Raw genomic sequence first — 25364 nt, forward strand, 5'->3', positions numbered from 1 at the left:
ACTTCTACCTTCCACGCATGATCATTTTTTCCCCTGAGGTTATATATACATTCAATCAAATTTACATTCTCTGTAAAAAATGCAAATGCAGTGCAAACATTTCACTGTCTGCTGTTTTATATTTCTCCATAATCTGTTAATTCTGCACAGAGCAGATAAAGTGATAGAAAAAGAAAGTTCTTGCATCACTTCTCTCTTCTAGCCAAGAAAATATATCTAATGGTAGGACATGCAATCTGTCTGCCTCAGATATACAAACAACTCCTGGCTCAGTCTGGCAGATACCATTATCTACTGGGGTCCTCGGAAGTTTAGTGGTCCCCATTTCCTCCCACAACCCCTGGCTCCTGGGTTGGAAGCCATCACTGCCCATCACACACTGATTTTAGGAAATCAGCAAATTCAGTCAAGAAAATATTTTTTAAACAATCTCTTCTTTCCTGCTGCCCTGCTCTGTGTTCAGATCACTCAGGCCACATTGCAAGACATGGTAGTGTTGGAGCAGATGGCTCTGCTTGTGGGCTGTTTCCCAAGTGTGTCCATTTGGCCAGGCTCTCGCAGAACTCCACGTTAGCTGAGGGAATTACCCTGCTCCTGGGGGGCTGAGCATGCTCAGGGAACACAGCTCCCTGCAGACTGGCAGCAGAGATGCAGCACCCTGACAGGCACAGACTGGGGGCTGCTTTTGCATTTCTCATTTGGAAAGAGCATTTTACAGACAGTGGTGCAGGTGGGGTGGCCTTTGGGTAAGACTGACGTCACTATTCACCTTCAAGCCATGTTACATATGTATTCCTAACTATGGTTTATTTTCCTTGGTTTGGCAGGATTCTGGGGTGCCACACAAAGCAGTGATGTGGCATTTAGTGCAGAAATCAACTGGGGAACCCAAACATGCCATCTGCTACGTTAGAATGTAATAGAAGAAGGAAACAACTCCTCTGTGGAAAATTGCTCCCATACATAGAAAAGGAGGAGTGAAGGGCAGGTCATTTCCATCCCCAGATGATGCTTGTGCCCCTCAGAGGCAATGGTGCACAGAACCACTCACCGTTGACCGACCTGGTGTTTCAGTAGTTGGATACTGCTGCTGGCGAGTTGGATTTCACAGGAGCTGTGTCCATGTTTGCTTTCCAGGTTGTCTTCCCTGTGCTGTGCTGCAGTGTGCAATGCCTTCAGCCACAGATCAGCTGGTGAGAAAAGCAGGGGGAGTCCTGCAGTCCTCAGCCCAAACTGGACTAGCAGGGTCAGGGGCAGAGAAACAGAGAAAGGCACAGGTGCTAAAGCAGCAGGTTACTTCTACCTTCCATGTTTGCTTCTCAGAATAGTTGTTTCTTCATACCCTTCCTTCTTCCCATCCCATCCCTGGTACTGTTCCCTGCCTTGCCAGGAGCACACTTTGGTACAAGGGTCTGAAAAATCATGACTATTTCTATTCAGTGGGAACAAAAGGTTTCCATTGTAGTAATTCATCTCTTCAGCTCTGCACAAGGCCCTGGCATGGGGCACAGCAACATGCACTCTGTGTGACAGCAACAAAAGAGGGTTACTGTGGGGATGACTGAAAGGAAAATATGACTCCTTCGCTTGTTGCTACAATCTTCTTGACTTGCCAAGCATTGCAGGAAGCAATTCATACAGATTTTCTTTGCATAATAATAGTAAAGGGTTTTTGTGGTGTGAAAAACGCAAAGGGTAGGGGAGAGAATTTATCACAGGGACAAGCATAGTCTTGGCAGAGAGTTTATACCATTTATGCAAAATCACTTTCTGCTGCCCAAATGTTGTCTCTCAGTGACTCAGCATGGTGGAGAGGGTCATGTGAAGGGATGGGGGCTCAAAGGTTGTGTTAAACTCTTATTTCACTGCTGACCCATGACAGGAGAGTGCAGCAGAGAGAGCAGGCAGTAGCTGGGCTTTGCTAAGACCAGCCTGCTACACAGCTTGATTTGGTGGTGTTACTTTGGGATTTTTAACTTCTTTTTGCATATGACTTGTGTTAAAGGTCATAAGTAACACTTGACACCTCCTGGATTAATGCAGCCCACTCCTGTTGTCCCAGTTTTCTGGTGACCCCCAGCATTAGCTACTGGCAAGGGTGCAGCAGTAGAAACACACACTTTTATAGTTGGGTTTTTTTTATGGTAAGTAAAGGAGTCTTTTTAGCTGTGCTGGCTGTTTGTCAGCTGTTCTTTCTGGAGAAGGGAACAGGCATGACAGGTTGGAGGTATGGAATAGGTGTCTCTTTGGAGTTGCTGAGCAAGGACTTTAGACAGACTTGCCTGATAGGAGTTAAACCCAGCAACACTCTGCTCTGGTGGGTTTTGGTTTCTTTTAGTGACCTATAAAGACTCATGCCAGCTCCCTGAGTTGGGCTTGCAGGTGTGCCAGGGGACTTAAACCAGCTATTCCCAGCAGTATTATCTCCTGGAGGATGTGGAGGCTCCCTGCAATCTCTGGAGCTCTTTCAGGGGCAAATTATTCTCACAGACATTCATGACTGCCCCCACAATTTGCCTTTATGTCATGTCATAGCTCCCATCTTCCATGCCAATTTTCTCTGTGGCTGCTGAGGCAGTCTGGGTATTATGTGGTGGCCCATGGACTGGGACATGCCCTTGGTGGCTGCAAGATCAACTTTCATCAGCAGTGAGGCCTCAGGTTTGAGGAATTTCATATGCATGTGCCCATCTGATTCATGAGTGACACAGGGCTGCAAAGAACTTCATCCCTATTAGTGCAGCATGAAACTGCTTGCAAAAGCTAAACTGTGCTTTTCAGCACCACCTTAAACACCTGAATCCCATGGCCTTTGCTGAGTTTCCCTGAATGAGCTGCAGAGGGTTTTAAATGAATATGTAATAATAGTGGGTTGATTACCCTTTTATTTCTTTTACTTTTTTTGATCAGGTAAGTAAAACCCACTTGGGGAAAGGGGGCAGGGGAAGTGTGTGCATTAAAACTTGTATTGCTCATGCCTCTGGTCCTTCCTTATTCTGAAGTATTTCTGAAGTTCTAATGTTATACTGTGAAGATCTTTTGTGATCTCAAATCTCAGCCTTTGCATCAGGCACTGTTTCCTCTGTGTGGTACTTCATTAGCTGGAGCCATTCAGAGCGTGTGTGCCCCTGAGTGCAGGCCAGGCATGGGAAGGGCCTCGTGGTGCAGAGCTGGCTGCGGTGCCAGGGGCAGGATGCCACAACCTGCTGCCTTCTTGTACAAGGGCGGGCTTGCAGCAGCACTGTTTTGTCTCACCTACCCTCCCACAAACCCACCCCCCCTCTCCCCAAAACTACAGTTTATATTACCTATAGCTGTAAAGTATGAATGCTTAATACTGTTACTCTAACCCCTCTTCAGCAAGCAATACTGTCACAAAGAGCTTGTGCTCCTGGCAATGCTCCCTGAAGGTAGGAGAGAAGGTACCAGCACTGGCACAGCCACTCAGGGAACTGTGTGTATCTGCAATGACCTTTCCAGGCTGCTGGGGATAAAATGTTAAGGTCATTCATGAAAGAAAGAGTTGCAATCCAAGGACCTGGAGTGTTTTAAAATGCGCCTCAAAGAGCCAAATGACCTTTATGTTTTCTCGATAAATGTAAAATGCTTTCCATAGGCCTGGTAATGCAGGGCTAATGCTCTCCAGACAGTGAGGCAGACTGGGGGCAGTGGGGTGTGTGAGTGTGGGTGTGTCGGGTTTGTGTGTCTCTGTAGGTGGATTGTTTTGGGTGTGTCTGTAGGGCTGTGTGTAGCAGTGTTTGAGTGCAGCAGTGTGTATGTAGTGGTGTGTGTAGGTTGGGGGTGAGGTGGGGATGTGTGTAGGGGTCTGTGTTGGGTGTGTGTGGCTGCCCCAGCTCAGGGCTACCCCAGAGCTTTCCCCAAACATGACCTGAGGCCATGGACATGGGAAGTCCGTGGCACTGGCAGTGCTCAAGCCCCCTGATAAGAGATTTCACACGTGCACAGAGACTTTGTTTCATATTTTATTGAATTTCATTTATATTAAATTAAAAATATATTTCTGACAGATTCATGTAACAAAAAGGCAGAACAGTTCTCAAATTGTTCAGCTGGGATGAGTGTGGGTTGATGCAAGGTGGGTTGCAGTCTACAGTTGCCTTAACAAACAGATACAGCTCTACCCCAAGGGTCATGAGGAGAAACTCAGGGCTGGCACATGGGGAGGGGGAGAATAAAACCACACAAAGAGAAGATCCACAGGTTTCTTCCCAGCCTCCAAACAAGATAAAAGGGGAGGGAAGGAAAAAAATTAAAAAACAGAAACCATGAAAAGAAGGGAAATTATGCTAAATTATGCTAATATTAACCCAGGTCAGTAAGTATTTTAGCAGTGTATAATCCTCGATAGCTAAATTATGAGGAACAAAAGGTTAAAGTAACATTAAGCCACACACAATTGGTTTATCCTACTGTGTAAGCAAGTGCAGAAAGTCTGAACACACCACAATAGTGCTAAAACACAGAATCACACAGAATGCCAAAAATGGTACTTCTAACCAAAACCAGAGGGTGGGAAGGGATAGAAAGGAAAGGGGAGGAGCAGCTTAAATCACAAGCAAATTACTTATATACAAATCAACCCTAAGGACAATTATGTTCCAAATAATGGTGTCCACAAGGAAAATAAAAGCAACATTATCCTTATTTACAAATGCAACTAGCTGTGTCTTTAACAAGCTATAAAAATACTATTCACATTTTCAAAGTAACATACAGTAGTTCTTGTATTTTTTTATTTTTATTTCAGAAAGGCAGCTAACTCTGAATGCATCACTTTGCAAGAAATGAATGCCTTCCCCAACATGCTGACACTTCTCTTCTGAAGCTACTTCATAAGGCAGAAGTATTTTTGTTTTGTCTCTCTGTGCTCTGAGAGATAATATTTGGATAATTGGCTAAAACCCAGACCCAACACCATCCCTGCATCATGGCTGTCTCCCATTAGGTGGCCAGACTGGTTCCTTTGGGATGGACTGGCTGCAGTGACAGCAGCCCATGCAGGCACCGCGGCCAGAGTGTTTCCCAGGAGCTTGATGCTGTCCCTGTGTTTTCTCCTGGTGGGAGCCTTTGATTCCAAGGGGACAGTAATGTCACCCTCCGGGCCTGGGAATTTGAGTCTCATCAGAAAAACTCGGTGGTTCTGGGCCACCAGGTCAGGAAATACAATTTGGCTATCTCTGTTCTTAGAAAGAGACTTCTTTTTCTCCCTCAGTTTTCCCTCGCTACACTAGGCTGGCTACCTCTTTAGAAATTCCAGCTTAGAATGCTGGGGAAATAGCAAAAACTGGGCAACAAAAGGGATTAAAACCATTGTGAATAATGTATTGAACGGGTATCAATTTCCAACATTAAAATGCTATAAAAAATTTCATGTTTTCTCATTGACCTTCATTTTCCTCTTACATTACCCTACCACAAAAAGACAAGTACACAGCACCTACCTCCAGTCCCATATCCAAAGGAACAGTGTTTTTGTGCATTCAAAGTTAGCTACCTCCTACACAGCTGCTCAGTTAATAATCGACCCATTTAACAGCAGGACCAGTTTATGCTACATATGTCAGAGTACCTTACCTCAAAAGAACAGCATACATATCTACACTTACTTATAAAATACCAGTCACAGTTCGGTACCGCGGTTATCCCAAAAAGGTTTAGCCTTCATAGTGCTATGGACAATACAGTGTTTTCCCCCCAGGAGGGCTCAAAGGTTGGTCTGGGGCCGAAATTGCTGGCAAACAACAGCCAATGGCTCCATGTACCCATGGCCCTGGTCATACCTGAGCCAGCAGCCACCAGCTGGAGGGTGCTGGCTGGGATGCACCTTTGCCCTGGTGGGGTCATCCACAACACAGCTGGAACACAATTTCATGGCTTTTTTATTGAAGAGGGGAGAAGAACTGGGACATAATTACTCACATTGCCTAACGCCTTACAAAGCTCCCCTTAAAACCTCTCTCTACTAAGGCCCACAGAGCTCACTCCTAAAATTAAATCATAAAAAAAGAAAGGGAAAAAAAAAAAAAAGGCAGCGTTGACTCCTCTTTTCTGTTGAGGTCATGTCCTTGGGTTTTCCCCTCACACCTTTTCCCGGTCTGTTGGCACAGACTCCAGCTGGAGGATAGATACACTGTGTGGAAGGCGTCCCTCTGGCTCTGCTTAGGAGATGGGACTGCCTACTGTTCAAGCAAGTCCCACCACCATCAGTCAGACCTGAACACTCACAAATTTTCCCAAAAGATGCTATACATGGTCCAAACCTACAGGCAGATCCCAGCCATCACTGCAAGCACCACTAACAACAGCCTCACATGTCCATGATTTCCTCAAGAACAATAAATCCACCATCACAACAACCTACTAATCCACACAGTGGTAAAATAAAATTATGCTAAAGCAAACTTGAAACAAAGGTGGAGACATGATTTTTTGACATTTTAGAGCAGTGCTTCTAGCCACAAAGCTGTTATTTGTTCCCAATTTGAAAGCCCCACTTGTAATGCTGATGACCTTTTCCACCTGCGTAACAAACACTTGGTAACAAGCAGAAAATTAAAGAGGGAACCTTGCACACACAGTAGTACTGCACAGTGACTTCCCTGTGAGACAACTACAGCTCCCTGCATGTGATGGAGCATGAGCATTACACCAACCACCTCAGCCTGCACACCCTTGGTTTTCTAAAATACAATCTGAACCCAAATCCAAGATTTTATATAACCACAGACAAGCTGTTTTGTCAGCAGCAGAGGTCTAAGATTCACAGCAGTGAGAATACTGCAAGTGACGGAGCTAGAGATGAGCAGAGTCTTTGTGTATCACCACCTTTTGAAAAAGCCTTGTGAACAGAACTTGAGGTGATACCATCCCCTCTGAGATGCTCTCTAAGAGCTAAAGGAGTGACTGATAACCAGAGGCCTGGCTATCATTTATGTTAAATCCTCTGTTCCATCTATCACCTTCAAATTAAACAGCCTTACAGGCAGGTAGGCACCAATCTGAGCTCCATAGTTCTGAAACACCCTTGAGAAATCAGGGAGGAATCCCTGAGACACTAGTTCAGCAAGATGAGGGAAACAACCATCCCAATAAGTGGGTGCTGCCCAGTGGCCAGGCCCTGGGCACTTCTGGTACTTCCATTCCCTACCCCAAAAAAGGTGGGCAGATACAGGGTGTGAGTGTGCGAGTCCCCATGCTTGTGGGTGCTGCAGTGGCTGCTACCCCTTCCAGAAGGGTACACCTGCCCAGTGCACAGGGCTGCCGGGGAAGCACAGCTTACTGGGATGCCTTCAGTTATTCTGAGCAATTACACAACCAACAGCCTAATTCTGACTTGTGCCAGTCTCCTGATCTCCCAGATGGAATAAAGGAGTTCAAACAATCCTGTCATTCCTTTAGCTGCCACGATGATGCACAACTCCTACACAGACACCCTATCAAACAAAAAAGATTTTTCCTTTAACATCTGAGGTTCCCATGTAGATCCATCCCCAAATCCAAGCTCTGTTTCTAGGCTGACTTGCCTCACAGCTTGTACTTCTCCCCTGTCCTGCCCAGCTCTACCTAAAGCTTCGGAAAGAGTGAATCCACAGAGTCACGGCTAAGCTGTTCTTCCAAAGCTGTCATTTTCTTTGCTTCTAGGCTGGGATTGGTCGTGGATGAGCATGAAGGAAATGCTCTCCCTCACAAATCGTTAGTGGAAACTGGTATCAGATCATTGCAGACAAGTCTTACAGTCAAGAAACATTTTCTACCAAATAAGTAATACAACCAGGGTTAACAGGTCCTATCTTTGCATCCAGAAAAGGATTTTGAGGTTGAGCTCGAGGTACCTGAAACAGACCCACATGGTGGCTCCTACTGCGGATATTAGCTCAGATTTATTTCCATCTCTTACTACCTGTGAGAGATGACCTGTTTGAAAGCAAATTGTTAATACTCTGCTACATCTGAGTGAGCGGCCATGTAAGAATCCCTCCCAGCTATTTTACAGAAAAAGAAAAATTTGAAAAGAACTGAAGATGGTAACTTAAAAGTTGTTGTTTTCAGTCCATTGTGTTACAGCAAGTCAATCAACTCCAGCATCCATGTCTGTTTGCAATAACCCTCAGGTAGATAATAACAGCTAAGACAAGTATCACTGAAAGAGATTAGGAAAAAATAAGCTGTTGTTCTCTTTCCTTTAGAACGTTTCTTTGTGCCTTGGACAATGGCTGATACACACTCAGGTAAAAACTTGCTCTTCAGAAGTTGGTCACTGCTCTTTTGTCATTCAGGCCATGATAAGGGGAAGGAGAACATTCACAAATAGGAGACTGCATTAAAAAAATCCATAGAAACCACGTGTTCCATGTTCTCTGTAGGACTAGAGAGTGAATTACCCCGAAGTACTTCTGTTGAGGGACTCACCTGCTGCTTTGTGCTGACAAATGCAGTTTGTGTGTGGAAATACCTGCTTTTCTCCCAAACCTGTCATTATTCATTAAAGAGCCTGGCCCTCATCTTTCACACCATAATACACTTGAATGTTTGCCATGATCTTGCCATGTGCATCTGCCCAATTCCTCTCATCAAGCCAAGCAGTGATACCCCCTGAGGCAAAGATGTGAGTTAGGGCCAGCCAGATGTTTCTGCTGATCAAATGAAAGCAGCCAAACAGTTCTGCTGCTCTCAGTTTCCCTTTTTACCTTTAACCATGGTTAAACTTTCCCTGTCAAAGAGACAAAAGCTGCCAGCGTAGCTCAGAACTACTCTTCCAGAGGAGAATGGCAGGTCTGTGGGCTGTGTTCAGACAACTCCTCCTCTTACAGGGAGAAGGAGCCGTTTAACCAGATGCCTCAGAACCAGGCAGACCCATCTGTTGGGCACGGGTCAGCTACTGGCATAGCAGGAAATCTAAGAGCCAGTTTTGGCAACTGCACTCAAACCAGCAGGTCAGAAAATGAAAAAAAAAAAAAATAAAAAAAAATGCGAAGCTACAGTGTGTGGAGTCTTCCCTCATCACGAATCACTGTGTTCATTAACCTTCAGCTATTCATGACCCAGCTAGCATGGCTTGGCACTGCTCAGCCTGGCTGCCAGTTAGCCTTACCCAAAGGCAGGTCCCATTCCAGCCTTCCTGCTGCCTCACTTCCAGAAACCTCTGCATTTCCACACTACTTAATATATTATAGTACACCCACAGTCAACAAATAAAATGAATAAATAATTCAAGTTTTGTAAGAAATAAAATTTTAAATTGTTAAACCCCACCATTATTTACACTTGGATTACTCGGCGGGCTTGTTTCCAACACTGGCACTACTTCACTATCTGAGGAACAAACAGGCCTCACCTTGTGTTAGCAGCTACATCCCAGCATCATCCTGCCCAGCTCCAGAGATGTGTGTGCCTCTGCCCCAGTAGCCTTTGAGAACACCTCTGAACTCAAGCATGTGACCTGTGCTGGGATTTTATTTCATTTTTTTTCTCCCTTAGGAGTTACTTTGTAAAAAGACTTATTCAGGGACAAATCAATCCCTTTCTCTGGCACAGCCTCTCAGATGCAGGATGCTAACCATCTATCCCCCGTCAGTCATCTGCTGGCTGTTTTATTCTGCCATGACAAACCACCTTGGTACCACTCGACCCAACGTCTCCTTCGAACAGCCCAAAGATCTGTACCTGTTCTTGCTGTTTTCAGACCCTTCAGCTACATATTCAGTTTTCAGGTTTAACATCCTCCCCCTGGGGGGTTCAAGCTGACTTGGACACACCTGATGCAGAAACAGGTTATTGGCTGAATCAGACTTGTGATTACACACAGTTTGTTTTCCAGTAACAACCAACCCAGGTTTGAAATCCCTTTCATACTTTTGTCAAGCTGACCCTGAGCCACCAAGCTTTGGGTAACTATTGCTTGTATCTTACTCCTTCCTCTGCTTTCCTCAGATTAAAGGTGGTAAGCTGTTGGGATGGCAGGAATTCAGAGGAGGGTGATGCTATATCCAGACCACCGCTCGTGGCTGGTTTTGTTGCCAGGTTAGGTCACCTCAAAGATCTTTGACTCTAATAGAACTGAAGTGCATAAACTGAAAAAACTCTTGTGTCACCCAAGACTGCCATCCATCAAGTATTGCTTCTTCCCCTTTAAAAACCTTGGTGGATAGATCAAAGGTACTTAATAGTTCCTTAAGATTTTTTGTGGCAAGTAGGTATGCAAATGCTCTTACACACACAGGTCTTGGTGAGTCAGGAGCAAGCCATTGGTGTCTCTGGCCCTTAGACCTTCCTTCCCAGCTCCATCTTCCTAAAAATGTCCAGAACTCTGGCTGAAAGAGATTTCAAAGAGGAGCAGGCCAGGGGATGGGGTGGGGGTGTCTAGCTAAAAAATGAGGTTGATGAGAGCAGAACTAAATGCGAGGAGACTGACTCATACTTATTTACATTTTTGACAGAAAGCTCTCCGAGTCATGCACATTTTGACTTCTCAAACCTCATATGCACCATCTTCTGTGCCAGAATAATCCTCCTTTTAGAAAAAAGGTATTGTTCTGTGCTGCAAGCCAGAGCAGGATATTTGCTTCCCCTGACCCATTCCAGGCCTTGCTCTGCTGTCCTTCACACAGCAGCAGCAAGAGCTGGCTGCTCTGTTACTGTATTCTCTGAAGCAGTCAATACATCGGCCTCTCTGAGCTGGTAGACATTGTTCCAAAGACTTGATATGCTTCATTTTGGCATTTCCACAGTCATCCTTTACATATAATAATTAATTTTTTTTAATTTAAAATTATTATTTTGTATTTTGCTGGTCACTTCCATATTGCTTCATTCAAAATCCAGAAAACAGTTCAAATAAAATTAGAGCTTAAGTGCAAACTTAACATTCCAGTGAACTGCTATGTGCATTTTCTCCAGTCCAGTATCCGTCTTCCAGTTTAATGGACTCTTCCCACCACCACTCCACAAAACACCAGCAGACTCCAGGACCCCTATCAAACTCTTCAGTTCTGTCTTGTCCTCAGTGTTGCCTGACAGCATCCCCAACTCCCTTCGTGATCATGAAGAAGAAAAAGAGGGAAGAATTAGTGTAGGTCTTTTGAGGTGTTTAAAGTCAGCTGGTATAAAACAGGAAAGCAAAGCTTTTGGCATATAAATTGTGGTTTCTTGGCCTGTTTTTTAGCTTCAAAAAGAACAGGCTGGAGGTGTGGTTTTGCTACTCTCTTCTGAAAGGGACTTTGTGTTTAAAATGTTTCCCTTTTGGCAAATATACAAAAATGGTTGTGTCATGTACCAGTTCTGAGTGGGAGTCTCTGTGGCTGGGAATTGGCACAAAATCATGGTGTGGCTCAGAAGAAGGGTTTAGCCATATATGGGAGTCACATCATCATTTCTTGGAAAGCCGCAATGAAGATCTGAATGTGTATGAAAAGCCACATTAGTCATTTTCTGTTGCTGGGATAGAAAGGGTAAGAGAAAGAAATTGGATTCTCAAACTCAATTGCAATGCTATCACACAGGATATAAAAATTGTCCATTTTTCACCCTGATGGAAACTGCATTGAGATTTCCAGGAATGCTGTACAGACTCTCATCAGTTCCTGCTGAAAGAATCAGCTGCTCTGTGGTTTTTCCTACAGTGTCTGGTTGAATCACTGAGAATGAGCTCAACTGCAGGCAACACTGCCACTGGCCTTTCCTGGTGCCCACTGGCTTCTCCTAAGTATCTGATCCGCGGGATTTGTGAAGAGTGAGAAAGGCCGGGTTGTACATGCCTTCTTTCAGTCTCTTTCCTTCCTTTTTTCCAGGTTCCCAACCCAATCCGCCATCAACTCCAAGACATCCTTTCACTTAGAAATATCAAAAATGAGTGAACTGGCAAGAAGAGGAAGCTTGTGGGAGAAATGAGAAGGAAGGAGGGAGGAAGGGAAGTTGGGGGAGAGGGAGGTCAGGGAGAGAGAGAAAAGGAGAGTGAGAGAGAAAGAGTGAGGCAGTTAAAAGGGGTTGCCTTTCCACTTCTGTGAGACTGCAGCCTTTACACCACCGTATTTCTGTGTCTGTAGGGCGGTGGGGGCAGCACAGTGCCAGGCTTCAGGGAGAACTCGGAGAGGTATTCAGGATTCTCTGCCACAATGGGCCGGATCCGTCCATTCTGCTTGTAAAAGTATTTTGTGCTGTACTCCTGCAGGTAGTCCGGGTGCTGGAGGGTGCTTCGTGGGGGCAGGCTGTGGTTCCAGTAGTCTGGGTTGTCAAAGGCCTTCTTGGCTTTCTCCGGTAAATTGTTCTTCAGGTACTCGGCATTTTCCAAGGTGTTTGCAAAAGTGTTGAGGTACAACGGCTCATTCACATACTCATCCTCTGCTTTGGGCTGCCCGTTTGGTGCGTTGTGATACTCTGGGTTGTCCACAGCTTGGAGATCTCCATTCTTTCGTCTGGAAACAAACGGGTTCTCTTCCACTGGGTTTAGGTAATCTAAGGAAGGATCGAAAATAAATCAGCCAAGAGAGGGAGTAATCCATCATGTAGCAGGCATCATGTGACCAGAGACAGCACTTGGACTAGTGAGTCCTCTACCCCAACCATTCCTAAAACTCCCGATGAAATCAGGAGTTTCAACTATGTTGAACACACACTGGCAAAAAGTAAAGTATTTACAAATTAAATAGACAATATGGGTTAAAACAGAAGACAAACTAACTCATCAAACATACTGGACAACTAAACTACAGCTCTCACTGAGCCATAGCCTGTGTGCTATCCTGAACTTCTCACTATTCAGTCTATAGATCCAAACTTACTGACCGACTTCTGCCTTTGCTGCTGACTCTCTCTGTGCAACCTTGGACCTATCAGCAAACCCTCTGCTCTGCAGTCTTTCCACCCAGAAAACTCCATAGAAATCTTAGTTAAGCCTCTCTGCACAAAACCCATACCCAAGGGCTAACTTCTAAAACAGTTTCATTTCTAACAGAACAATTTTCCTTATTAAAAACCTTCCATCCCTGAAGGACAAAGGGCCTCAAAGAATTATTAAAAAAATGATTCAAATGAGCTTTGGACAGGGTAAAAGAGAGCCTTACATCAGCTGCAAAACAGGACTTGGAGCAGGTTACAGTTGCTTCAAATCACTTGCTGTGGATTAACAGTACAAAAAAATTGTACCTGAATTGCAGAAAAGTTTTAAGGCATATACTTGGACATGGAAAATGCTTGCTTGCTTGCTTGCATGGAAATCTTGACAAGAGGTGGGGAGGGAAGAGAAACATAAAGAGATTGGCTGTCCTGGGTTAAAACCATGCACCTAGTAAGGGCTCTCCCAGAGTCACAGAGAGGTGACTGAGCCACGGAGCAGTGGATTTGCCAAGGGCCTTCCTCTATGTGTGATGAGGTCTCACTGCAGAATAGAAAAGCCAACCGGGCTGGGCAGGAGGAGGTCACCTGTAAGTGGGCTGCAAAAGGAACGGCTTGGAGGTGACACAGGGACAAGAGCATCTGGTGGTGGGACCCTTGCAGCCAAAGTATCCAGTTCATTCAAGGCTGGAAATCATCAAATCAAACCCACTTCCAGTATTAATTCTACCTTTCATCTCCTTACAAACCAAGGTTTCCAGGTCACCACCATTACTGAGGGATGTCAACATTAGACTTCCATTTCCAGCAGCACAGCGCTAGTCAAGGGCTCTGCAGACATCCCAACCACAGAGTCCTGCCTGCAAGGAAATAGGCCCTGCCAGTTGCCACAGGGTGGTCATGGTTTCCACTTCCGTTCTGGTTTTATCTAGGATGGGGCCAAATCTATTAGAGGCAAAAGTTCAAGATCCAATGAATACCTTTGAACAGGCAACTAGAATGTCACTCACTGAATCTGAGATGAGCAGGCACATGTGCACACACCAAAAGCACAGTGGGAATGTATGTTTTTTTTAGCTATGAGAGACAAGAAATGCTTTGATTTGAACCCTGAAGCTGGGACAGAACACACAGCATGTGTCTGTGCCCAGGGAGTCAGGAAGAAGGTGCTTTCTCCTGACCTGCTAGTGCCACAACCCCGAGGGCTCAGGGAGCTTCTGTTCATGGAGCTCTAAGGATCTCCAGGGTGCACCTGCATATGAATATGTGTGTGGGCTCACACTGAAACTAATTCTCACTGCAAAGGAGGTTGCTGAAGTGCAGGTCCGTGAATGGACTCCACAATTGCTGCTGCTCCATTCCCACCACGCAACACAAAGGATAAGTGGCTTCCAAATTCTTAGCAAACACACTAATGACTTGGTATTTACATTTGCATTAATGTTTTTAAAGGTAATGCAAAGGTTTGAGAGCACATTAGTAATGACACATACCCTTACATCTAAATGACAGCTGTCACTATTTAAAAAGGAAGAAATGAATGATAGCAAAGTGGGAAGTGCAGCACGCTGAGCTGGCACAGGTCTAAGCAATCTTTACCTTTCAGTCCTAAACTTCTCTTGGGTATAAAATGCCAACTGTGTATACTGGTTCTCTGATAGGTTCAACTTGACATTTATCAAACACGATGCCATGAAAATAAAGCAGATCAATAAACAAAGCAAAGTGGGGACTATGGCTGGCCAAAGATAGATCCTTTTCTTGGAAATGACTGAGGATTTGAGTTTGTATAAGATGGGGATTTGTTTTTTTTTCATTCTTCTTGTTATTTCTCAAAAAAAAAAAAATAAAAGGGGGAATTACCAAACTTGACACATTGGTACATTTGAGCTTTTTAAAGCAGAAAATCAAGAAAAGAAAATAAATCCCCATATGAAGATGTATTAACTTAGTCAGAATGCTTCAACCTTGCTGGGTAACTAAAGAGACATTTTTGATGAAAAGTTGCTGATGCACAAAGAGAGAGAATGCAGTCAGACTAGACCAGGAACTTCTCCAGAAAGACTATTTTTTACCTGTTTTAGGTTTGTCTCTCATCGGTGTCATGTACCCGTCCTCATCCAGCTCTCCCCGGATGACCCGCTCGGGCATGAAGACTGTGGGGTCAGCACTGTACCTCTGGGTGCTGCTTTCCTCTTTTGCCAGGGTTGCCGCTTGTTTTCGCAGTGTGCCATTACAGCAAGTGTCTTCAAAGATCTCTGCTGTGGCCCCCTGAGCAACTGGAGCTTCTGGTATTATGCAGCCCGGAGCTCTGTATGGCATCGGCACATCTGCAGTGTAGCCACCATCCCGGTACACAAACTGGTTCTGTCGGAAAAGAGGAGACAGCATGGGAAAGGAGGGGACAGGGTTCAATGGCACTGCTTCACTGTGCTCCTGTGCCTTTCCTGACACACTTAATAACGCATTTCACCCAGTAGGTGAAGCCTTGTCCATCCTACAGGTTACTGTGCTCCCAGTGCTGCAGAATCACCAGCACCATGGACTCTGTTGTGGACTGGCAAAGCATCCCTCTGCCCAGTGGTGCTCAGTGATGGAAATGGGGCAGGAAACTTGTTTCCTGCTAAGCACATGGAGGTTGGATATACACAGTTGCAGGTGGAGAACATGGTATCTCCTCTTCTACTACTCTGGCAACAACCCCTGATTTCTGAGAAACCCTTAAACCTCATGTTAGGGAAATCTCCTGACTGGAGATAGAGGTCATTATCATCTCCGCTAATTCCTGAGCATTATTTTAGGGTGTACTGTGCTGTGAATCACAGGGTCACCCACATCCTGTGTAATTCCATCAGGGAGTGCATTTAGGCTGCTGAACTGTGTTTGTACTGGCACCTCAGCTCAATTGTTCAACTCAACCTACCATTTTGCTTGTCAGCAAGGGTGTGAAAAGAAATTTTGACATCGTGACCTATAGATAAGAAGGAAAAATGTACAGATTCAACCAAGCCAGCTACCTAAAGACATTTTCAAGAAAAGTTGGCAGAATTTTGGGTGTGGGTCCATAGAGTTTGCACACAAACCCAGGCTGAGTGTGAAGATCTTGAATATTTGATTGCTCTTATACACATTTCATTTCCTGTTGGCTTTTAGGTCATTTGTGCAGGAAAAAGGGGTTTGAAACAGAAAAAAAGTAGTGAAGGAAGGAGGAAAACCTGAAGGATGAAGGCTGAATGTGAAATACTTACTCCTGACATAGGGGTGTAGGCAGGAGGAGGGCTGTGTCCAATTTCACTCTAATAGGAAAGAAAAATGAATGATGGATATGTAACAAGAGGTCACATGGATGAAACAAGTCACCTGAGCTGCATGAGCTAATGGAGAGAAACATGCACGTCAGCCTCATTTCCTAACTGGATCCAAAATTCAAAGAATTCAGTTATGGCAAATGTCTCATCCGCAGCAACAAGCTTAGGGAGAGCTACTGATCACACTTAAGCTCACATTATGAGTGAAGGCTGTAACAGAAGAGGGAACAGAACACACTTTACCAGAGGTTACTTTTTTACAGGAAACAGACATTCAATACACAGCTGGATACAGATACTTGGCAGTCTTGTGTAAAAGACTTGCTTGGGACATTTGGGAAGACCCCTTTAATCAGGGAAGACCTTGAAAACCAGAGATGCTCTGATTGCAGAGGTCAAATTCCTTCTGAACCCCCTACAGATTTACAGTCCACTTGTAATGACACATGGGCAGTGACAGGTTACAATGCAGAATGTGTTAGACAAATGGATAAAAAACACCCCCTGAGCCTGCCAGATGCTACGGTGAAACATCTATGGATGGCTGTAAGACACTGCACTGCAGGAGACTTAACCTGCCTTTGAATTACCCTCTGATCTCGTATTTACTTGAGCTCAGGCCAGCTTTCTATCTACTCCAAAAAGATGGAGAAGACTGAAGACAGGTAAGTATTAAACTATGGTCCATGGAGGGTGGTAAAGTTTTAGGCAACCTGATGATTACAGGTAGGATCTAGAGACGGATTACAAAGTGGTGACTAGAGAGAAAGTCAACTCTCAACAGCGAGGAATGCAAAGCTCTGTCGAGAATCCTCTACCCTCATTGTAAAGCTACCAATTTCCTTCCCTTGCACCTGCAGGCTGTGAGACTGAAGGAGTTTCCTTCTTTTGTCTTCTAAAGTGGCTGGAGGCCCCTAGACTGCACAAGGAAAAAGAGCTGTAGCAATGCTGTGTTAGTGCTCTGTGCAGGGGATGGGAGTTGGCTGCTGTCTGCTGTTCACAGACACTAAACCAGCGACTGTAACCGCCCCTTTTCTATCCAGTACTATACTGCGCTATACTACACAGGTCTCATTTACATCTCTCTGCTTTCACACAGGCACTCCCATGAATTTCCACTTGTAATTCATTGTTTCTGGCTGAAGAAGGGGAGAACTGTCTTGAGTTCTTTCAGTTCCCAGCTCACTGTGATCTCTTAAAGGTAACTTAGAAAAGCAGGTCTTTTGTCAGGAGGCTGGACTTCACCACACAGGCCTATGCTCCTCTGCCAGTAACCATTTAGATCATTAGCAGCTTAAAACAATACTGTTCTAGGATGGCCACATTATGTGTCTGTGGGCTCTGCTCCACAAAAGGCTAAACCCACAGTCCTACCTTTAGATCTTCTCGGCCGTGATTCCACCATTTAAATAAATACTCTGCAACTGTAACAATGTAATAACAGGCCCTCTTAGCACAGTCCTGTCCCAGGATGTCAGGAGAGAATGGACCGGCATTAATGCATTTATTGCTATTTGTGCTGACAAGATCGTTCCCAGTCAGTGACTTGCCAATTAAGATCACAATAATGGTGTTTTTTCATGTCTCACCTTTAGCTCTGGTACTAAACAAAGCTATCTTGCAGCACCCATAACACAGACCCTAACACACAGCCCTTCACCAAACCACTGCTGTCTGCACATATTTTTACTTCTTTACTGTTTATCCCCATGAGTTAATGCCCTGTGGCCACTATTCCATAAAAAAAGGAAGCAAAGAAAGCAGCTGTCACTTAGTGGGGTTGAAAATTGTTTTAAATGTCCTTAAATTGCCTGCTAATTCCAACATAAGGATATAATTTATCTTCCAATATAACTACCCTCAGGTCAGGACATGAATCACACTGTAAGAAGAAAATGCATTTAGGTTTTTCCAGGTAAAACTTATATAGCTTCTTTTCCATGTACAATCCAATTAACTCTGTTGATTTTTTGGGGGGAAAGGGGGCGGCGGTGTTGTTGTTTTTGCATCCTAAATAGTATCTTGAAAAAAACAGCAGATGTTCCTATACTGGGAAGCTCTAGGTTTTTGTATTTCTGATCCTGAAAGTCTCACCTAAATGATCATCCCTAGCTTGTTCAGATAGACAGAGACTAAGGAATGTGGTTGCTTAAAGACCTCACTACATAAGCCTATTTAAAAAGTTTCAACTTGCATACTTTAAAAAAATAAAATATATCAATACTGACTCCCTTTTGATAGCTTAATGTATGTTATATCCACTAGCTGTGGAGTGCACACATCATTGACACCGAAACTCTCAGCATGGTCCAGAAAGAAACACGGATTTTTAAGGGCCCATGAGAAGCCCTCATCAGCAACACCCAAGATTTCATTCTTTATACCACACGATTGAATTTTAGGCAAAAATTTGACAATGGGGAGAAAAGATAAAACCCAAGAAAATGTCCCATTAAGCCTTTTCTGTCCTGCTAAGCCTCTTCTGAGGCCCTCCGGTATGAAAAAACAGTGACACGTCAGCTGTTGTAACAGCTAACGTTTGTGTAAAATGAGCCTGGATAAAAGAGCAGTAAACAACACTTCTGTGACTATTGGCTTGTGTTCTTGCTTTCTATTTATTAATCTAATTTTCCAATTCCTTGCTTCTCAAATTTCCCAAAGGTAAATATCTCCTTCTTTATAGTGGAGACATAATATTTTCTAGCTGTTTGTTAGACTGTAATGAAATCAAAGCCATGTTGGGTCCTGCCACTCATGTAGCTGTGTGAATATGCCTCTGCCTTGTCTCTCTCCATCTGGGTCTAGCATCATGCCTGAGCCTGGTACCCAGAGCTGTGGTTGTCCTGCTGCCCATGCTATGGCTCATCCCACTTCAGCTGACCACAGCTGCCTTCAAAGCTGCACCCATGGCACATTTCGGGTGGAAGAAATGCTGAAGGTACTCAGTGGTGTGGTGCTGCTGCTGACGGGCAATGGGTGGTACAGGACTGTCATTAAATAGAAAAAACCAGGACTTTATTTACAGCATGATCTGGTTCCCCCATACTTTGCTGGCTGGCACAGACTCCCAACAGCCCCCCAGCTGCTGCAGAGCTGGTTTTCCTTGTCATTCACCATGATGTGCATACACATTTGAACAGGGTTGCACATATTGCTGTTTCTTGTTCTTAAACAGCCTGCTAACCTCATAGGACTGAAAGATTTTTTTTTTCACTAAAGGAAAGGCAACATCAGTGTACACACACACACACACACATTTGAACCTACTCTGATACTGCTCCTATCTGCATGAAACCAAGCTCTCTTTCACTCTCCTTCTGCTCCTGTATGCAAAAAAGACCAGACTTTAAAGCAGGAGTAAAACAGTCCCACCTTCTCACATGGATGCTCCTCATGAGTCCTGTTCAGTCTCATAGTTCATGCCTCAGGCAATGCAGTGATTATCTGTTTTGATCAAACTCTGCAACACTTCTTTGTAGCAATTCAGTTCTGGGCTGTATGTCTCCAGAAATAACTCACTTTCCTCCTTTCCCTAGAAATTCTTTTCCTGATTTCAAACCAAGGCAGTATCCAGGCTCAAGTCACCAAACCACAGCATCCTAAAATGCCAGGCTGAGCAGACCTTGCTGCAAGCAGCAAAATTCCAGCAGTTCTCTATGAAGGAGGATGGCTCATTTATGTGAGTGGATCTGTATAATGGGGTGCTTTGATGGGGCTACAGGCCAAGTCCACAACACAGAGCTGTCCCACCAGCCCCAGGCAAACTCCAGCTACATTCCAAAGGAGTAGTCTGGTATTTACTACTGATCTGAACTGAAATTCAGATAGGAACAACCACCTCAGAGGAACAGCCATCTCTGCCTGGGTGCAGTCCTGCTTCCATCTGATCACAGAACTAACAGATTACTCTGCCCTGCTCCAGAGAGCCCCCAGCAAACATGTCTGAGATGAAAATCAAAGGAAAGAAAAAACACACACCATGATATGGCTGTGTAATGTTAAACAGAAATGAAATGCTATTTGTATTGTAATTGCTAGAAGGCTTTGCTGACCTCTGGGGGTTTCTGGTCCCAGCCCCTGCTCAGAGAAGGGCTGTATATAAAAATAAAGGATTAGACACCTCCCTGGGCCCTTACAGTTCAAGCATATCCATCCCTACAGCTCACACTACCTGACACAAGTCTGGCATTCCTCATGCTCTCTCTTTTGTTCAGCCAGGGCTCCTGACCATTCTTAAGGAAACTCCATTCTCCACTGAGCACTTTCCTCTAGGATGATGGAGGAAAATTCCCATCAGTGTCACTGCCATCATGGCTCGGCAGGTGCAGGTCATTGCTGGCACCCTGCAGCATTTCAGCACACAGAGAACAGCCAGAGCATGCTCTGAAACTGGATGTGTGTGTCTTTACCTCTTACATCACCTATTTCAGGGACACAGAGCAAAGTGGCACACCTGAGTTAATGCAAGAGGACATGATATACATTTTTCCATAGACAGCCTATTACTGAACAGCAAAAATAAAAGGCAGGAATAATACACACAGGTTGTGGACAGTAGCTATACAACAATTTACCATGCCCTTAGTTTAATGCCTGTAGAGTTCCACTGGGCATCAATGAATCTTTACTGGAAATGATGAAGTTCCAGTCACTTTTCCAGCATTAACCTTTCTCAAAATACATCTTCATGTTTTACCTTGAACGTTGATAACAAATATAGAAACCAATGTAAGAACTATGCTCTGTTAAGTGTTGGTTCTGGTTTCTAACAATTGCTTCTTCTACAATCAAGACATAAACCATCCAGTTAAGATAAGTGAGGGAAAACATAAATAGAAGAAACAATGAATAAGACTTTTCTGTACCTAAGTGTTTTCTGGTTGCTGTTTGCCAGAGGACAGGTAAGATTTCAAGACAGCCAGAGCTCTAACTCAGTTCCCACAGGATGCCTGTGTTGGTTGGATGTGCCAGACCACATCCTGGTGGTGTGCTGGGCTTAAGACATCCCTGAACTTGTTACAAAATCAGTATGAGTGTTTCACTGGCCACCTGGGCAGTACTCACTGACTTCATAGCTTCAGATCAGTCATTCCAACTTTCTCTTGCACAATTTTGTCTCCTATAAGAGAGAAAGAGTCTCTCTTATAAACTCTCTTAGAGCAGTCCATATGCAGTGGGAGATCCAAATCTGAATACAGCCTTCTAGCAGTAATTTAGTCTGGACTGTGGACAGTGAATGCCATATATCACAAACAAAACATGCCTAATAAACCTGGCATAGTGGTATGAGAAAGAACAAACCTATATACTGCAGAGTATTTCCTGTGTTGTTACTGGGAAATACCAGACATAAACCATGTAGAGTCTAATACTTCAGCAAGTAAAGGAGTAAAAGATGACAAGATCACCAATGAAAATAACCTCTTAAGAGATGCACAATTTGGGCACAAACCCCAGTATCCAGGCACACTGACAGGGAAGCAAGGTGAAATTCTTTTACATAGACTCATCTCCTATACCTGGGATGGGCATAAAAGACTCTCCTGCTATATGGCATCAAAAGCTCTCCCTGGAAACCCCCTGTTCTCCAGACACCAGAAATCTTAATCCTTCTGACCATCAGAAGGGCTGGCAAGCAGATTTCAGCTGGCACAATATGCAATTTGATCTAAGCATGATACAAGTATGAAGATGCAAGGATTCCTTTCCCGATTATTTTGTGTTAATGCACCATGAGTGTCATACAGGAAAGCAGGAAAGGAGACAGCATGCACGTGTCTATCTTTCCCTTCCAATCTCCTTGACTCCCATATCCTTCCTGTCACCCGTGACTAGCTTTCTGTCACTCCTTTTTAATACAGTCTCCAAGACGCTTTACAGTGAATGGCAGCTTCTAACACTGGGCCGGTTCCCCACAGTTTGGAAGGGACAACATACTATTTCCTAGCTATTCTATCAATTCCCCGTGGGAGAGAGGGGTCAAGGCACTGCTCCTGTTCATATGCTGCAGCACCTGTCCAAAACACAGGAGCAACAGCAGCTCCTTTTCTGTACAAACCTCAAGCTTCAAATCCCAAAACAGGGAGAGGATGGGGCATGGGACCAAAACTACAACACGGCCATGATTTGTGATTGCAACATGGAAGACAAGAAATAATAAAAAAAAAAAAGCACAAAAGAAATTGATGAGCGATCCTGGGAGCAACAGCCCCCTCCTGTGTGCACGCTGCACTGCCATCTCCCTCAGTCTGTATTATACAGTAATCAAAGGATATTCTGAGCCTCTCAAAATGCCATCAACCCTCATTGAGAATGAAATAGAGCACATCTCCACTGAAGCCTTTACAGCAGTAATCATTACAGCATGCTGGCCTGAACAGGGAGCTCTTACAGACAAAGATGGGTTTTAAAAATAAAATAAAAAAGCCTTCCTAAAATCTGAATAGAAACTTGATGATAATCTCCCCATTTTATTATGCAAGGGGGAAAAGAAACCTATAATTGTGCACTCTTGGTCTCTTACAGCAAAGAATAGGCTTCTTGATGAAATGCTGGGTTGATTTAGAGCAGGGCTGAGGTTCTGGTAGCAGTAATACTCTAAAAGAACTAACCATCCAGCTGATTTGGATAAAATAATCATTTTTTAACATTTTAAATCTAAACTTCATCTGTGCCTTCTCCCACTTCTCCCCACTGCATCTTTTGGAGAGCCTTTTTATAGCTTTGAGAATTATTTTTCCCTCCTCTTTCACAGCATTTAACAAGAAATTCAAACTCTACTTCGGCTAACAAAGGCCATTTTTTAGGCTGTGCTGTCATTCAACTCCATGGCATGTATGTTTAGAAAGTACAGTATTTGGCATAGGTTGCTCTGGAGTCCTTCTGCTGCCTCACACCCACAGCACTATCCCAGGAGTCCCATTGCTGTGGGACATTGAGGACGGCGCTCCCAACCATCACAGACAGACAGATGTTTAAATGATAACTTCCTGGAGCCATTCCAGGTGCATTTTCAAATCATAGCCCCTTGTATACTTTTAATATTTTAAGGAAACCACAAAGACGAATCCTCACAAACAGATGTTTTCCACTAAAAATTTCTGCTTCACATCTTGTCATAGAAGGAAAATTTTCTCCCAGCTCTCATAATTATTTCCTGACTCTCAGTCCACTTTTCCATCTACTGAATTATGTAGAGTTGTTTAGCTTGCTGTTTTCCAAGAATGCCTCATCAGTGCAGTGTAGAAATATTTATTACTTACTCTTTTTATATCTATTGACTTTTTCTTTTCAGGAGAGAAAAGAAAATAGATCAGCTGCAAGCTCTCTCGACTGTTAACACAGCCAGCAGCTATTCATGGATTAAGCAGATGCTGCCTGATTTTAAACCAGTTTATATTAAAGCTCAATGAATTTACATCTCGCACATCAAGATTTGAAGCAATACACAGCTACAGTTTCTTCCACTAGTTCCACTGAACGGTAACTTGCAGAAAGTACTGTGGGGGGGTGTGGTGATTTGTTACTAAAAACATATTAAATTTGTAGAAACCAAAATTCCATCCAGCACTTTAGGGAAGACTGACTCTAAATCTATATGCCTGAATGCAAGAGAAAATAGCCAACACATTAAAACAGTCCTGTTCTAAGGCACTTGACCTGCAAAACCACGAGGCAATTCAACAAGTTGGTCCTGATAATCAGTTCAGGCTAAGAAGGCCTTACTCCTTGAGAGACACCACTGATTTCAGCTGGCCTGGCTTCAAAGCAAGAAACTAACTGCCATAAAGTACCTTTCAAAGAATTCTCTGTGAAAAGCTGGGCATCATCTATTCTGTTTGAGTCCTCCATCTGAATTTTCTTATCACCTCCTCTGGCAAACTTAGCACATTTTAAAATGGTATTTAAATACTCATGTTCTCAATATACATATTTTGTGAGAAGCTTTCCTTTTTCATGTAAATTATTAAGACTGAAATAATTTTTCATCTAACGTATTTTACAGTGTATTTTTGTATGTTTATTCTCACTACTTCTTCACCCTGAGTAATGAAATTAGGCTGACTAGTATTAGTCTGGATTTATCTCTTGCTTTTCATGGACAAAGATGGTCTGATGCTATCCACACTTCCAGCAAAGGCTAGAAACAGACAAAGAGGAATTTTTCAGAAGAAAAAAACTGCAGTAGGTAAAATACTTGTGGTGGTCTACCAGACACTAAAAAACCACTAACATCTACTGGGAACTGCTTAATGTAAAAGGCAGAGCAGAACAGAGAAGAGCCTCCTACCACTAGGATGTCATTAAAACTTAGGAAAGCAGAAAACTGGAATTAGAGATCTTGAAAGAGAGTTTGGTAGGACTTCCAGAATTACCCTAGAAGTCTGAAGGCAGTAAATGCAGCCAGTTGCCTAGACTCTACAAGAAAAATACAAAATGTAGTACTCGACAGAAGTCATACAGAAAGGCTTCACATAAAGTTTCCTAACTAATCAAGCAGTTCTTCAAAAAGCAAGAGAGCTAATATACTGTTAGTTAGTGTCAGTGTAATAAACTGAGACATTATAAAATATTTTGAAGCAATGTCTAGTTAATTTACACGATTATCTATTCTGGCATTGGAGATTTCATTGCAACACTTGCATAAGGAAGTGACAGAGGCTAGTAGAGAGGCAAAGAAATTACTACTGAGATTTTCAGAAAGTTTTTTATCACCTCTTAAGGAGAAGGAATTAATGAAATTGGATAGAAATAAATTAAAAAGCCCACAAACTGACAGACTGTAGTAATAGGCATCAAATTTCAGAAGAGATTTGGTCATATTAGTTTTGGGAAGATATTGCAGAAGCAGAAAGGTTGCAAAAACCAAGAACAAACCATATGAAAAGATAATTGTTGTAATCTTCTAACAGCAAACATACCAATGGTACTATCTTATTCAGCCCTTTAAGCAGAAGAGGTTTTTGATAAGTGGCAGCTCTCTAAATCTAGCACAAAAAAGGGTGTAGAGCAGAAAGAAACAGGGTCCAAACCCTGCTAAAAGGTCAGCATTCACTGCCCAGTGAGACTTTTCTACACTGTGATGTATTTTCCATCCTACCTGATACAGTTAAGACAATCTTTCTAAAAGAGAAACACCACCTCAAACAGAATTTTTACACTTGATTCAGAAATTAGGAGACAACAGGTTCTGGGCTATGCTATGCC

The 25364-nt window shown here is 43.6% G+C and overlaps 1 protein-coding gene across 1 annotated transcript in view; it reads right to left on the reverse strand.

Annotated features, from left to right (window-relative positions):
• Positions 1-3970: 3970 nt before the first annotated feature.
• ERBB4 (erb-b2 receptor tyrosine kinase 4) overlaps positions 3971-25364 on the reverse strand; it is a 610968-nt gene continuing 589574 nt past the window's right edge. Inside the window, exons 26-28 of the mRNA XM_050340452.1 lie at positions 16098-16145; positions 14925-15216; positions 3971-12471 (exon numbers count right to left, since the gene is read on the reverse strand). Coding sequence (XP_050196409.1) covers positions 12035-12471; positions 14925-15216; positions 16098-16145 — 777 coding nt within the window. The 3' untranslated portion in view covers positions 3971-12034. The remainder of the gene's footprint in view (positions 12472-14924; positions 15217-16097; positions 16146-25364) is intronic.

Source organism: Myiozetetes cayanensis, unplaced genomic scaffold (assembly GCF_022539395.1).
Source record: "Myiozetetes cayanensis isolate MyiCay16 unplaced genomic scaffold, myiCay2020 scf9, whole genome shotgun sequence".
Taxonomy (NCBI): domain Eukaryota; kingdom Metazoa; phylum Chordata; class Aves; order Passeriformes; family Tyrannidae; genus Myiozetetes; species Myiozetetes cayanensis.